This window comes from Colletotrichum chrysophilum (genome assembly GCF_026319265.1).
Source record: "Colletotrichum chrysophilum strain AFK26 chromosome Unknown scaffold_219, whole genome shotgun sequence".
NCBI classification, from domain to species: Eukaryota; Fungi; Ascomycota; class Sordariomycetes; order Glomerellales; family Glomerellaceae; genus Colletotrichum; species Colletotrichum chrysophilum.
The window spans coordinates 3,077-15,857 of NW_026517506.1; the positions used below are offsets into that span (position 1 = coordinate 3,077).

Sequence of the window (12,781 nt, forward strand, 5' to 3'; positions counted from 1 at the left end):
AAAAATACTACTATAACTATACTAATTAATAGTAATTAAGGTACTAGTAATAGATTTAGCGCGTTTTGTGTATAATATGGAAAGATACGTGTTATAGCGTAAAATTAGCTTTTTTTCATGTTTTTGCATAAGCGGGGAAAAAAAGGGGGGGCGGACGCTATCAACGCAACGGAGTGTAGCGGGGGAGCGGTATGCACTAAACCCTGGGCAGCGTACAGTGGGAGCGGAGATGGGCACCCAGCCACGCAGTACAGAGTAAAGGTGCCGCCTATTGACCCGCAGACGGGCGGACCGCTACCGGTGGTCCGGGCCACAAGTGGACCGCCAGTCTCCGGTACGTTATCGGTGGGCGCCGGCGACATCAGCCGCAAAGGCGCTTTCACGCCATCTCGTGCGGTTGGCAAACCGCGCTTGCTTCCTGTAGCTGTACCCAGCCGGTCATGAGCCGTTTGAGCGGCAGACATGGAGATTTGCATAATTCAAGAGAGACCAGCCAATAGCTCTCTCGTTTGTCACAAACAACATCCTACTGGTCCAGGCTAGGAGAAATTCCACTGTCAGCCAAACGTTACTGTTTTTGATGATTCTAGCTCGGGGCTAATTGCAATCAGTTGCCATCGAAATGACCGAAATGTCGCAATATTCAATATCACTGACCTGACATGCAGTCTTTGGCAGGAGACGCCTGTGGAAAGATTGCTCGTGGTATGAGGCAAACGCTGACGGTTGTATGCACTTTCCCTTTCCCATGGGCCGAAATGGGGTGTTTCCACATACCCGCTTCTTTCTTGAGTGCACTTTTGCTTATAACTACCCAGTCGGTTTCTTGACAGACATTTCAACCACGCTTTTCTGCTGAGCCCGGTTGAACTCTCTTGCGTGTGACTCGGTCCCCTCAGCCTCAGCTCATAGATTGATAGCTCACTTACCTATTGGAGGGATGCCAGGTCCAGCCACCGAGTCAGATAGGCTAGAAACCATCATTCGCTCCCATGTATACCCCGAAGGTGGAACAGGCTGGCACCGTATTTCAGAGCTGCCTGTGGCTGAGGAGCTCATGACGGCGACTGGGAAGATGCCAAGTCCCAGCAGTCTCAACACAGCTTCCCCAAGCAAGGATGAGTATCTTAGATTCCAGTACAGCGTTCTACGTCACGAAGGGGTTGAACCGCTTCGCAGGGCCGTCCAGAACTACAAGTCAGCACCCGACATGGCCGAGAGCACTGAAACTTGTATCTACACCCAGGTACGCAAGGGAGTACTTTCACAGAGGCGACGGAAGTTAATTTTTGTGACTCTGCAGGTTTTTGTTCGTGGCGCGAACATCATTCGTCTTGGGGTCATGGTGCGCGTCACATTTTCTGCCGTGCGGACTAGACAGCTCGTCAACTGGTCCGCATCCGAGCGACTTGTTCCCGGCACAGTCGTGGCACTCTCACCTGTCCCAGACAACTTCGAAAAAGGATGCATTGTCGCTGTTGTGACGGGTCGCTATGACGAGGCTATTGACAGCCCAGAAACGCCGCCTCCGCTGGACTTGGAAATTCGCGATCCCGAAGTTGCCGCAAGCATCATGGAGCCTGATCAAGAATATGTCATGATCGAGGCCCGCTCGAATTACTTTGAAGCGGTTCGATATGTCATGGAAGGTTTGAAGCAGGCAGCGAAAGAAGAGTCAGTTCCGAGATGGCTCACGCTATAGTCAAGAAAAGTGTTAACGGCGTCTAGGTCACCATTTGACAAGTATCTGACGAAGGGGGCAAAACCTGTTACAAGACCTGCCTGCTTGTCTCGAGACCGATCTTTGCTGGATATTTCATCACTTTACCATGGTGTCGATGCCAACATTGAGCGTCTTAACATCCCCACCCAAGGAGATATACCCGAGCACATCGAGAACAAGACTGGTCTTGACGGATCGCAGCTGATGGCTCTACAAAGCATGATCACTAAGGAGCTCTCTATCATTCAAGGCCCTCCTGGGACTGGCAAAACACACACATCCATGGCGGCATTGAAGGTTTTGCTCAGCACACAGCCGGTCAATGTCCCAATCATCATAACCGCCCAAAAGAATGATACTGTCAATGAGCTGTTGTCGCGCTGCCATAAGCAAGGTGTCAACTTCATCCGTCTTGGTGGCCAGACCAAAGATGACGCGGTTTTCCAGCGTACCTTGTTCAATCTCAGGGCGATACATCGAGGCAAAGCACGGCGAAGGGATCGGTTTCAGAAACGGCTTGACTTTCTCAAGTCCCAGGCCAAGGTTCTTCTCCAGCGTTGTTTTCCTCCTTTTCGCCAGCAGCTCATACTTCCTGAACATCTACAGGTGGTTGGTTTGATCACATTGCGACAGTGTGCCTCCATCATGGTTAATTGGACTGGGTCTCTGAACACCATTGCCGGCGAGGTGTCACGCCATCCGTTCGGTCCTTGGCTAGGGAATGAGACTCTCGCAATTGGGCCACATCAGAGCATCCATGTGCCCTTCATATCCGATAACGGTGCCGGGGGGGTTCTCGGCTCCGAAGAGGGCGAGCACAACTTCTACACGAATGTGAGAAAGGAGCAACTCTCGGGGAAACCCGTATTGATATCTCACTGGCATACGATGAAGATTCCCAAGAGCGCCGACAACAACAGCAAAGCTATTGTCCGGAGACTACTGGCCAACCACGACAGTCTCTGGAATATTCCCACCCATTATCGCGGAATGGTATATCAATACCTGGAACAACGCTACATTGCTTCCACTCGAGTGGCTCTAACGAGAGTGTTTGAGAAGATCAACGATATTACCCGAGAATTGAAGGTAGTCAGATGGCAGGAAGACATTGAAACCATCAAAGAATCGGGGGCTCGTATAATCGGATGTACCACGACTGGCCTCACCAAGTACCGTGGTCTCATCGCAGCTATGCAGCCCCGGGTCATGATGATTGAGGAAGCCGCAGAGACCCGGGAGGCGAATATCACCGCTGCACTATTTCCAACTTTGCAGCAGATAATACTTGTCGGCGACCACATGCAGCTCGCACCTCATGCGGACGTGTTAGAGCTCAGTAAACCTCCTTTCAACCTCAATGTGTCTCTGTTCCAGAGGCTAGTAGAAGGGGGGGTAGGGTATTCAAGCCTTCAAATCCAAAGACGAATGGCACCGGAAATCCGCAGACTTCTCAGTGGCTGGTACCCGCTCCTGGTCGACCACGATTGCACTCGGGCCCAGGATGCGGTCCCGGGGATGGGGTCACAACGCTTACTGTGGTTTGACCACCAGGAACCTGAGTTGGCCAACCGCTACGCCAGCAAACTCAACACGTTCGAGGCCGGCATGGTCGTTGGGCTCTACGAACATTTGGTGTCCAACGGGACTAGGCCATCCGATATCACTGTCTTGACCTTCTACAGTGCCCAAAAGACTTACATCGAGAATGCTCTTCGCCGGAAGTGCCAGCTTCCTGGGCGTCAAAGCACGGATGGCTACGAGCAGGCCGGCCCCGAAGTACAGACGGTGGATGGATATCAAGGCAAGGAGAACGAAGTGATACTCATTTCGGTCACTCGCAGCCCCGAAGACCGCAGAAAGCCGGATGCCGGTTTTGTGAAAGACCTGCGGCGAGCCATCGTCGCCCTCAGCCGACCACGTCGCCTTCTCGTGGTGCTTGGAAATTCTCAGAACCTCGGCCTATCATCAGCTCGACACATCTGGGGCGGGATTCTGGACAAGATAGGCGGTTTGCGAACTGAATACATTCCCATCTTCTGCGAGGCGCATGGTACAGAGATCCACATCAGCAAACCAGATGAGTGGGAGAAGCTCGCAAGTAAAGGGGGCTGTGGCGTGGCGTGTGGACGACGGGAAATTGTCCATGGGGCGCTTTGTGATAGAAGATGTCATGGGTAAGGCAATCTCTCGTCTCCCCGTTTCTGATCTGTGACTGACTTTGGCCCAGAGGTCCCTGCAGAGAGCTAGCTGGAAGCATGGCCTCGAACGTGCTCAGTAGCCACAGTGTGCGATCGTCTGGCGAAGGTTACGTCGCATCAGGACTTATCAGCCTTACGACCGAGGAAGATCTTCTGGATTTGAGGGACTGGTGAACCAGCAGGCTGAGCGGACGGTGATTGGAGAGAGGCGCAGACAGGCGCAACACGACTAGGACTAGGAATGTAAACATTGGCGCCCTCGTAGACGAATATTCTTGGCGGAGAAATGACCTTGGCTCTTTGAATACAGAATTAACGAGATCTAGGGAGACCCAGCGTTGCCTCACGGGCATGAGCAACCGCCGCGGGCCATGCTGAACTCGATCGGTCTAGGCCTACAGTGGTAATCAGAACCAGAGGGATGGTTCAACTCATCTCCAAGGTGTTCAATCGGTAGGACGTGTGCATGAGAGGAGTCGAACCACAATCATTGCGCCGTGTTTGACTTGATGAAGAACGTTCTACGAACTTGTCCGAGCGCTGTTGGGTAGGTGTGAGTTGGGAACCCCGACGGCATGCGACATCGATGCGGATGCTTGAAGTCTTATCGATAGCTTATCGACGTACTTGTGATGCATTTCTCTTGCCTCAGGCCATGATGGTCTTTTCCAAGTGTCTATCTACCTACCTTACCTTACCTCAGGCGTGGATAACCACAAAATAATTGCACACCCCCGTGGTGACGACGCTTCCTAAGGCACGGGTACCTGAGGTTGGCCGGAGACCAGGTATCCGTTCGGCGCGGCTGCCCGCTGTCTACCTTACCTGGACTACCCACATTACTAACCTTCCGCGTCCTTGCCTCATGCTACCTACTGCATACATGCGCACGAGGCGCCGGGATGGTAGGGGCCACCCGCAGCGGAAGGAATGGACTGACGGAGGAGGTGCGAGTTTTTCTTCTCCCTCTTCTTCGCCAAGGTGCGAACATCGAACGAACGACTGGCCTCTCCCCTTCCTATGCGCCATTGCAGCCACAGAAAATTTCCCAATACAGGCAGCGTTTGTTTCTATTGGCTTTGCTCGGGGGGAAGAAGAGAAAAAACGCCTGTTGCCACAAGGCTATCCCATCTCCTTACCTGCGTGCGACTCGGGATGAACGAGGTTAGGTCGCATCCTGAACGGGAATGCCCTCACGGTCAAACCATTCTCACTCTCAACTCCCTACGATAGTATAGAATTGACACTATATCGAGGCCACGCCCACCGATATGAAATATCGCTGGCTACGCTGCCTCACTTGGGCAGTCTGGATTGGAAACGAGGAATGGCATCGATCATGTCCTCAGAGTCATCCAGCATGAATTTAATTCATCACTTCGCCTCACCTTACCCTCCCCGTTAAGCCACGGCGCCAATGTTCCAAGGTTGCGCCTAAGCTTTCGGCTCTTGATGTCTCCCGGGGTGGCCCCGCCGCGCCGACATGATGGTGCAGTAGTCAGGGTACTTACGAATCAAAGGGCTTTTGACACTTGCTTGCGTTGGTCTCGATCCGAACGTCCCGCCAGCGTCGTCGATCAATCCAACCGAGTGCTCCGCTAAGAGCCCGTCGCCCAGCGCAGGGGTTCACCCTCAACGGCACCCCCTTTCCAAAAAAGGACTTGGTCATTTTCTTTAATTTTTTTCTTCTGTTCTCGTAGGGCTGAACCAGGGTGGATGCATTCCATTGACAAAAGCGACCTCTCGCCGTCTTCTGTAATCATCGCTTGTTTCCCTGCTGTGTCCTCTTCACCACCTGCACAAAAAGTCATCATCGTCATCGACGCATCACCATCTAGCATTCTACGTTCCGTGTACATGTTATGTGTGAATTTCTCTGGCTCAGTTTGTTTCATCCTGATGAACTGAACAGTGTTCATGAAAGAACGAACATCCAAGCAAACAATCTGTCTACGGGATACATCCATAAACCCTCCCACTAGAACTGCCAAACCCAAGTATGCCGGACCAAGAACCGATGTTGTCCGTCACAATTTCAGGAAAAAGGGGTATGATGTCCAATTGACCCAAATGCAAAATCGAAACCGAGAAACCAACAAAGGAAAATCGTGTGTGGAGCGGGGGTGACATGACTGGGGTCATCAGATTTCCGTCGCACTCCGGGTATCGTGGTAATAATCCCTAATGCTCTGATATGTTAAGGCAGCGTCCGTGGTATGATGCTGATGTGAGGCAAACCCTTCAAAAAACCGGGGTAAAAGATATGAGTAAAATGCGCCCGTCCTAATGGACTAAGGGTATGAAATGGGCAACTGGCCAACTGCTTCTCGTTGCCTCAAGATATTCGTCAGACAATCCCAAAACCGAAGCAGCTTATGCAATGATCCGAAACTCGAGTAAAAACAGTGCTTGAAACCCTGATCGTGAAAGCCTGTGTATCATGATATATGGCTGAAGTCGTGAAAAAACCAATGTCATCATAAGCCGTCGTCGTAACAAAGACAAAGGTGGCAGGTATGATTTCCTAGTAAGAGGACGATCAGTCATACCGGATGACCTATCGAAAGAGAAAAGGCATCGAGCAGATATTTAGATGTACTGGCTCATCCACTTGAGGTCCAACCAGCCAACTTTGTCGAACGCAGTCCATAGCTTCGAAGCCTTATTGACGTCGATCTTACAAGCTTGCTGAGCGTCGGTCTTGCGGAATTCCTTTCCGACCTTGGCACACTCCAGCCGGCGGACAAAGATGCGACGCTTGCTGGTGAGATATGTAGCGCAGTCGAGCCGGAGATTGGCTGCCAGGCTTGCCTCGTCCGGGTGAAGGAGGTTGATGTTTGAATCGTCGCTCAGATCTATGGGAGCGCCCTTCCAGTCAACCTTCAGAGAATTCGACTTATCAGGCAGAGAAGACACCGGTGGGCAGTAGTCGGGCAACGCTGCGAAATCGCGATCCTCTCTGTTTGGAGCAACAACGCGGCGGGTGGGGTCCGGCGTAGCACTAACACGACGGACATGCCGGGTGGGAGGACTGTTCCGAACGGGCCGAGGAGCCTGCGAAGGTTTCACAACTCGATCGGTCTTGGGGTTTGCAGAGGAAGTAATCTTTGGTTTGGCAGAGAGCGGCTTCGTCGTCTTGGCAGGTACGGACTTGGCGGGGGCAATGGTCTGATATCGCACGACGCTATTCCAGCGGGCGCTGTTCAGTTTCCGATCGGCCCTGACTTGGTCGCGTTCCTTTTCGAACCAGGCTTTTCTGTCCCTGCTGAAAAGTTCGATTGCCTGAGACTTGCATTGCAGAAGCAGCTCATAATCTTCTGGTTGAGGAGGCGAACCTTCGCGAAAGAGACCCGGGGGACGGGCACCGATGTGCTCGTCAACGATGCGGCGATGCTCGATCGCTTCGGTCGTGGGAAACAGAGGCGGCTGGGTTGGGCTCGATGCTGTCTCCTCGCGAGGATACAGGATAGGATCCTTTGACATGCCCGCCGGAATATCGGGAGTAGGACCATTTGCGGAATCTATGATGTATGGCGAGACAGGGGGGGACATGGGCATACTAGGTTTCGCCGACCCATGGCTCCGGTGAATGACTGATGCTGACGAGTCATGCTGTTGACCTTGTGAAAAGCTATCGTAAGGCTGAGCTTCGGGAGGCGACATGAGGCTACTGATGTCGAAGACCTTCTTGGAAGAGTCCCGAGCCACTGCAGGCTGAGAGGGGATATTGGCGTAGTTGGCATCCATTGTCTGGTTGATGGACGCAAATGTAGATGGTTGCGATTTGGACATGCTGTAAGGAATGGTTTGGATAATTTGAGCTGAGTTGGCAGCGGCGGGAGAGTGGGAAGAAATGGAATTGGTGGGTTTGTCAGCCATGATATGTTGTCGGGGGTGGCGAAGCGAGGATGGAGATATCGGAGGTGAGATTGGGTTTCGGAGAAAGGAAGACGGCCGAATCAAGACAGATTAGTGTGGCGTCTTGGTGACGAAGGGCGCAATTGAGAATTTGGCAGCCAGTCTCTCGTCTTTCGTCTCTCGTGCTCACAGTGGTGTGACTGGGGGATGGATTGATTGTGGTGCAATTGAGGTTGTCAATGGGATGTTGTCGTTGCTAGATATCGGTGTCTGGACACGGATGATGACGTCCGCTGCTGGAGACTGCTTGATTGTCGCCTTACTGCGACCGGTCGCTGACTTGGTGAGTCGCCAATGGGAAAAGAAATGTAATGCTATGCAATTACTTGTGCGATGGACCGAGAGGGTGGAAATCCATTGACTTTAATGGATTCAGCAATGGCAGAGCGGTAGGCCTGTGGGGGGCGAGGGCGCAATTGGAGATGAGTGAAGAGTTGTCGATTGATACGGCGCTGAGGGGCGGTTGGTGGCGGCAACAGCGGGCGATGTGTAAGGGAAAGTAGGTAGGGAAGTGAAGTAAGGTAAGGTCGGTAGGGTACTTAGGCAGACGTGGGTGGGTGGGTGTGGCGACGGATAAGACAGGCTTAGAGCGGGTTTCCTGCGCGGGTTGACTGGGACGAGCAGAATACTTGAGGGTAGGTATGTATGCAGCAACCGAGCAGAGAAGGGAGAAAGGAGGAAGCGGGACGACGAAGCGCAGGACAGGAAGCGACGGGCAGAATAAGAAGGAATGGAAACAAGGCGAAGAAGCGAAGCCTGGCGCAAAGCGGATGATGGGAAGGAAGTGGAAGAGTTGGGTCAAGAGGGAAGGTAGGAGGCACCTGGCTACCTACCTTACTTGCACACTGCTAGATACCTACTGCATAGTAAGGTAAGGTAAGGTAGGTAGGTTCAGATCCGTGTCTGGGTACCTACCTCCATAAGGTACCTTACCTTACAGTCCAGAGGTATGGAGTGTGAAGTAGGTAAGTAGGTAGGTACTGCTTGCGGCAAGCGAAAGTACCTGGTCCTCGCCGCATTGATAGGAAGTGCCAGAAGTACCCTCTTCAAACTGTTTGTACCCTGCTGCTTTTACACTCGCCTTGCCGTGGAGGTAGGCACCTTTCTGAAGGCAGACACGACGACGAAAGGACTGCAAGATGGATCCCCCAACTTCGACCGTCGTTACCTACCTACCTTACCTAGGTACCTTATAACCGTTACCCACTTGCAGCGAGGCCTACAGGAGGTATGGAAGGTAGCGAGCGAACATGAACGGCAGGGACGGAGGACGAGACCGCAGCCGGGCATGGCAAAGATGGGAAACACCGAGGCAGTGACAGACAGTCTGGGGGTGTATGAGGTGGTGCAAGGTAAGGTAGGCACCTTTCTCTAGGTAGGTACCTTACCTTACCTTACATGTACCTAATTTTGCCTTGGGCAGGCGCGACGGGACCGACGTGGATGGTGCATGACCGTGCTGGGCGCGGACGTGAGGTGGATGTGGACGTGGACGTGGACGTGGAAAGTGGGACTTCCTTTCCTCTAGCGCACCGTGACATCTGTTTCTGGTTGGAAAGAGTCACTGGACTGGCTGGACCATGCCCACGCGCCACCCCCCGTTTGACCACCTGCCTGTCCTCCCGAAGGAGCCCTTCGGCCATCTGGATTAGTCATAGCACCACTCCCTCATTGTTTAAACTCACGCCTCACCGTCCCTACCTCCCGAGCAGTCAGGGGGGTGCAACTAGCGTCTTACAGCATTTTGTCAATTCGGCCAGTACGGACACCTAGGTAGAGAGTCATCAGCGCCCCTCACTCAGTTCGGTATTTTTGGGCATGGAGCGCATCATGTATACTCTCTACCGAATCCGTACCTCTGTCTGAGCTGGTGGTACTTTCTTAGGCCACCACCGAAAGCACCGGCTAATTCGTCCACCGCATCCCATTTGCAAACAAAGGATAGCCCAAAGTCGCCGTCTTTCACCTCACTGCCCCTCCCCCGCCGCCATGGCTTGTAAGATGTAAGAAGAGGAAGAGTTATCCCGTCAGCCTTTCCTTTGCAGTCCTCTTCCTAAGTCTGGCCAGCTCGAAGCTACATGCCTGCGCAATGTATGTATAGAAAACCGCATGTCTCCTGGCTGACGTCCCCATAAATTTGCCTCGCCATCGCCAATGGCTCTCAATTGACTCTGCCTTGAGTCAATTGACCTGTGCTACCACGTCTACCACCGTACCTACATTATGCCCAGAGTCTTTGGTAGGCTACTACTCTGTACGACTTGCTAGTATGTTTCTCACAGCATGGCAGTGGCTCCGTCGATGCGCGCTCGACCAACAAATCAGCCCCGCCCAGCAAATCAAATGACGAACGACCTCTCCGTTCCCGCAATGCTATGCTATGCCCCAGAGCAATCTTTTCTCTCTCCCCTAGCTCCTGCATGGCATCAAGAACGGTCCATCTGACGGCACCTAGTCCCAGGGTGTGTGTGTGTGTGTGCTTGTGTGTCAAGAGGGTTGGGCGGGTGACAGCCTGTCTCTGATTCCGGGTCTCGAACAAAGAGTCACTGGGTTTTCGCTCAATGCCCAATGAGATGCACTTTCTTGAGGCACACCAGTTTACCACCAACTTTAACCCAATGATATTTGGCCTTGAAGCTGAACCTTCTCCGTACCCGCCGCATTAGAAGTCGATAGCTGGGTGCCTGATCGGAACCCAAGACCAGGGGTTCAAACCATTGTGAAGCTGGAGCACAAAATCCAAGTGGCCGCCTGGTTCCAATCCACCTCACTGCACTTTGTAGGCGTAGGATAGGCAAGACGTCTTCCGACACAGTGCCTGGCTGGCAAAGTTCACAGATCCCGCTTGGCCTCAATGAGCTGCGACGCGGGCTGAATAACGGCGCATCCATGGCTCACTGTATGCCTGCGTGATGATCCAAGGTCTAAGCCCCATTCGTTGAGCCCAGTAACAAAACCAAAGACATAAAGGCAAGTGGAAGGGCCCGGGACTGCAGAACCGTACACAGGGCTGGAGCGGCTGAGAGTTGAGATGGCGTTGCGGTTGATGACGATGACACAGAGAAGGGGGGGAGGGTGTTGGTGCCTTTAGCCTCGCCGAGCAAAAACATGGGATGGCACGGGAAGAAGCTGAGAGAAAGCACCAGGAAGCTTCTGGTGACAGTTAAGCCAGAGGACTTTGCTCAAGCCTACCCGCCTCATTTCGGAACGGATTGGGTTGGACCTATGTTTCTTCTGATACCGGTCCGAACTATTGTTGAAGGCCCCATCTGAGGACAGGCGTGGCCCCATCGGACCGTGACTACAAGCTCGACGGTGACTGTCTTGATCGTGTGGAGCTATGTTGAAAAAGAAGAAATGCAGAGATGCTGTACAAGCCGAGTGCAAGACGAAGTGGAAGCAGGCACCATAGTCTCAGTTGGCCCTGGGGCTATTCGCGCATGTTTCTGTCGGTCATGCAACACATCGTGGCCCAACGCATCCAATGGGGCCAGCGCAGCGGCGGAAAGGCCCAAACAAATGCACGATGCGCAGGGGACACCTGTCATGAAACCAATCTGCTCGGATCACGGTGCCTTGCATCTGGTTCCATGCCTGACATCACATCAGAGGAGACAGCGTTTCGGACAACAGCAAGAGCAACAACAACAAAAAAAACAGCAGCAGTAGCGCGGCAGAGGCACGGCGGTAGGAATTCAGTAGCTCTGGCCATTGGAAGCAGCCCTCCGTCCAACACGCACACGTGTAATTGCCGAGTGGGGAACACAATGCTTTGGTCTCTTGTGCCCTTACTTGCCAATTGATGCGGGAAGCGTGGCAGAGGCATAACAAACGAAGCCGTGGGGACGATGTACTTGGTAGACACTCGGGTCGGTCGCCACGCAATTGTGCAATTGTCCAATGAGGGGCTTGTTGACCGCTCAATTGCGCAATGCAACAGGCGCCTGAGGAAACGAACTACGGCGTACCTTAATGGCTGGGCTCTGTGCAGGCGCGGGGTCAGGGAAGTTGGCAGCGACGGGCTGCCTCCCACGCGCAGGGCTCCGGACTATGTTCAGCCGTCAATTGATGGAATTGACACCAGCCAATCAGATATTAATGAGTGAGTCTGTCTGCGACTGTTTCTGCCTTGGAAACGGCATTGAGCGTGAGAAGTGGCTCTGTTTCTCGCAAGGTGACCATTGCACGGTGTCCAGGTACCTTGCTCTACTCTTGGTCGGGCAATGTCTACAGTGCACTGTGGCACCTAGGTAGCTGGCGCGGCCCGAATGACTCTTCTGTTCCCAGAGTTACTCAGAAATGAAAAGATTCTTCAAATTGGTGGTGTATTCAAGTGTGAGTCACAAGGAAAACTGCGACAAGGTCGACCAGGTCGACATCCAGATGGAGACGGAGCCAGAAAAGGCGGCCTCCTTCGTTGGTCCCGTCGTGGTCCTATGTGACCTTATCCACTCAAGCTATGAGTGACTGAGTGTCGTGGTTGGCGCATGATTTCGAAACGCTTGACCCCCTCCCTGCCCGGTCTGATCGGGCTTAGCTTCCCTTTTGCTTATCGATAAGACGTCACAGCTGGGAAGCCCAAGCGATAAGGGAGGGATGTATCCGTACTAAGGCACCTAGACCTATTCGTTGGGAAGTAGACATGCCGTTGGCAGCTCAGAAAGTATCCTGCGTGCCTGCGCATGTATCTTTTACAGCACCAAGGTACGGATACCTCCGCCATCTGTGGGACTACCCCAGCAGTGAACCTTAGAAGGCCCTAAAGCACGGCGAAGGTGCCTTAGCCAGCGCCTCTAACCGTCCCGGCCTTCTTCACCAGCAACCGTCTCTCTTTCCTCTCCTGCCCCACAATCACTTTCTGTACTGTTCCATGGTTCGATTGTACTATTTCCTCGTGAGAGTCACAAAAGGCTGGGAATACTTATACAAATGTAAGCAA

At 53.0% G+C, this 12,781-nt stretch overlaps 2 protein-coding genes across 2 annotated transcripts; one reads left to right on the forward strand and one right to left on the reverse strand.

Annotated features, from left to right (window-relative positions):
* Positions 1–1,210: 1,210 nt before the first annotated feature.
* Positions 1,211–4,098, forward strand: COL26b_013301 (uncharacterized protein; the record flags this gene model as incomplete). The annotated part of the gene is made up of 4 exons (XM_053185920.1): positions 1,211–1,246; positions 1,304–1,674; positions 1,729–3,824; positions 3,956–4,098. 4 exons carry the CDS (start codon positions 1,211–1,213, stop codon positions 4,096–4,098), a joined length of 2,646 nt encoding a protein of 881 aa, XP_053030123.1.
* Positions 4,099–6,513: 2,415 nt separating this feature from the next.
* Positions 6,514–7,803, reverse strand: COL26b_013302 (uncharacterized protein; the record flags this gene model as incomplete). Its single annotated transcript, XM_053185921.1, has 1 exon — positions 6,514–7,803. The coding sequence occupies one exon, from the start codon at positions 7,801–7,803 to the stop codon at positions 6,514–6,516; it is 1,290 nt and encodes a 429-aa protein (XP_053030124.1).
* Between the last annotated feature and the right edge of the window lie 4,978 nt (positions 7,804–12,781).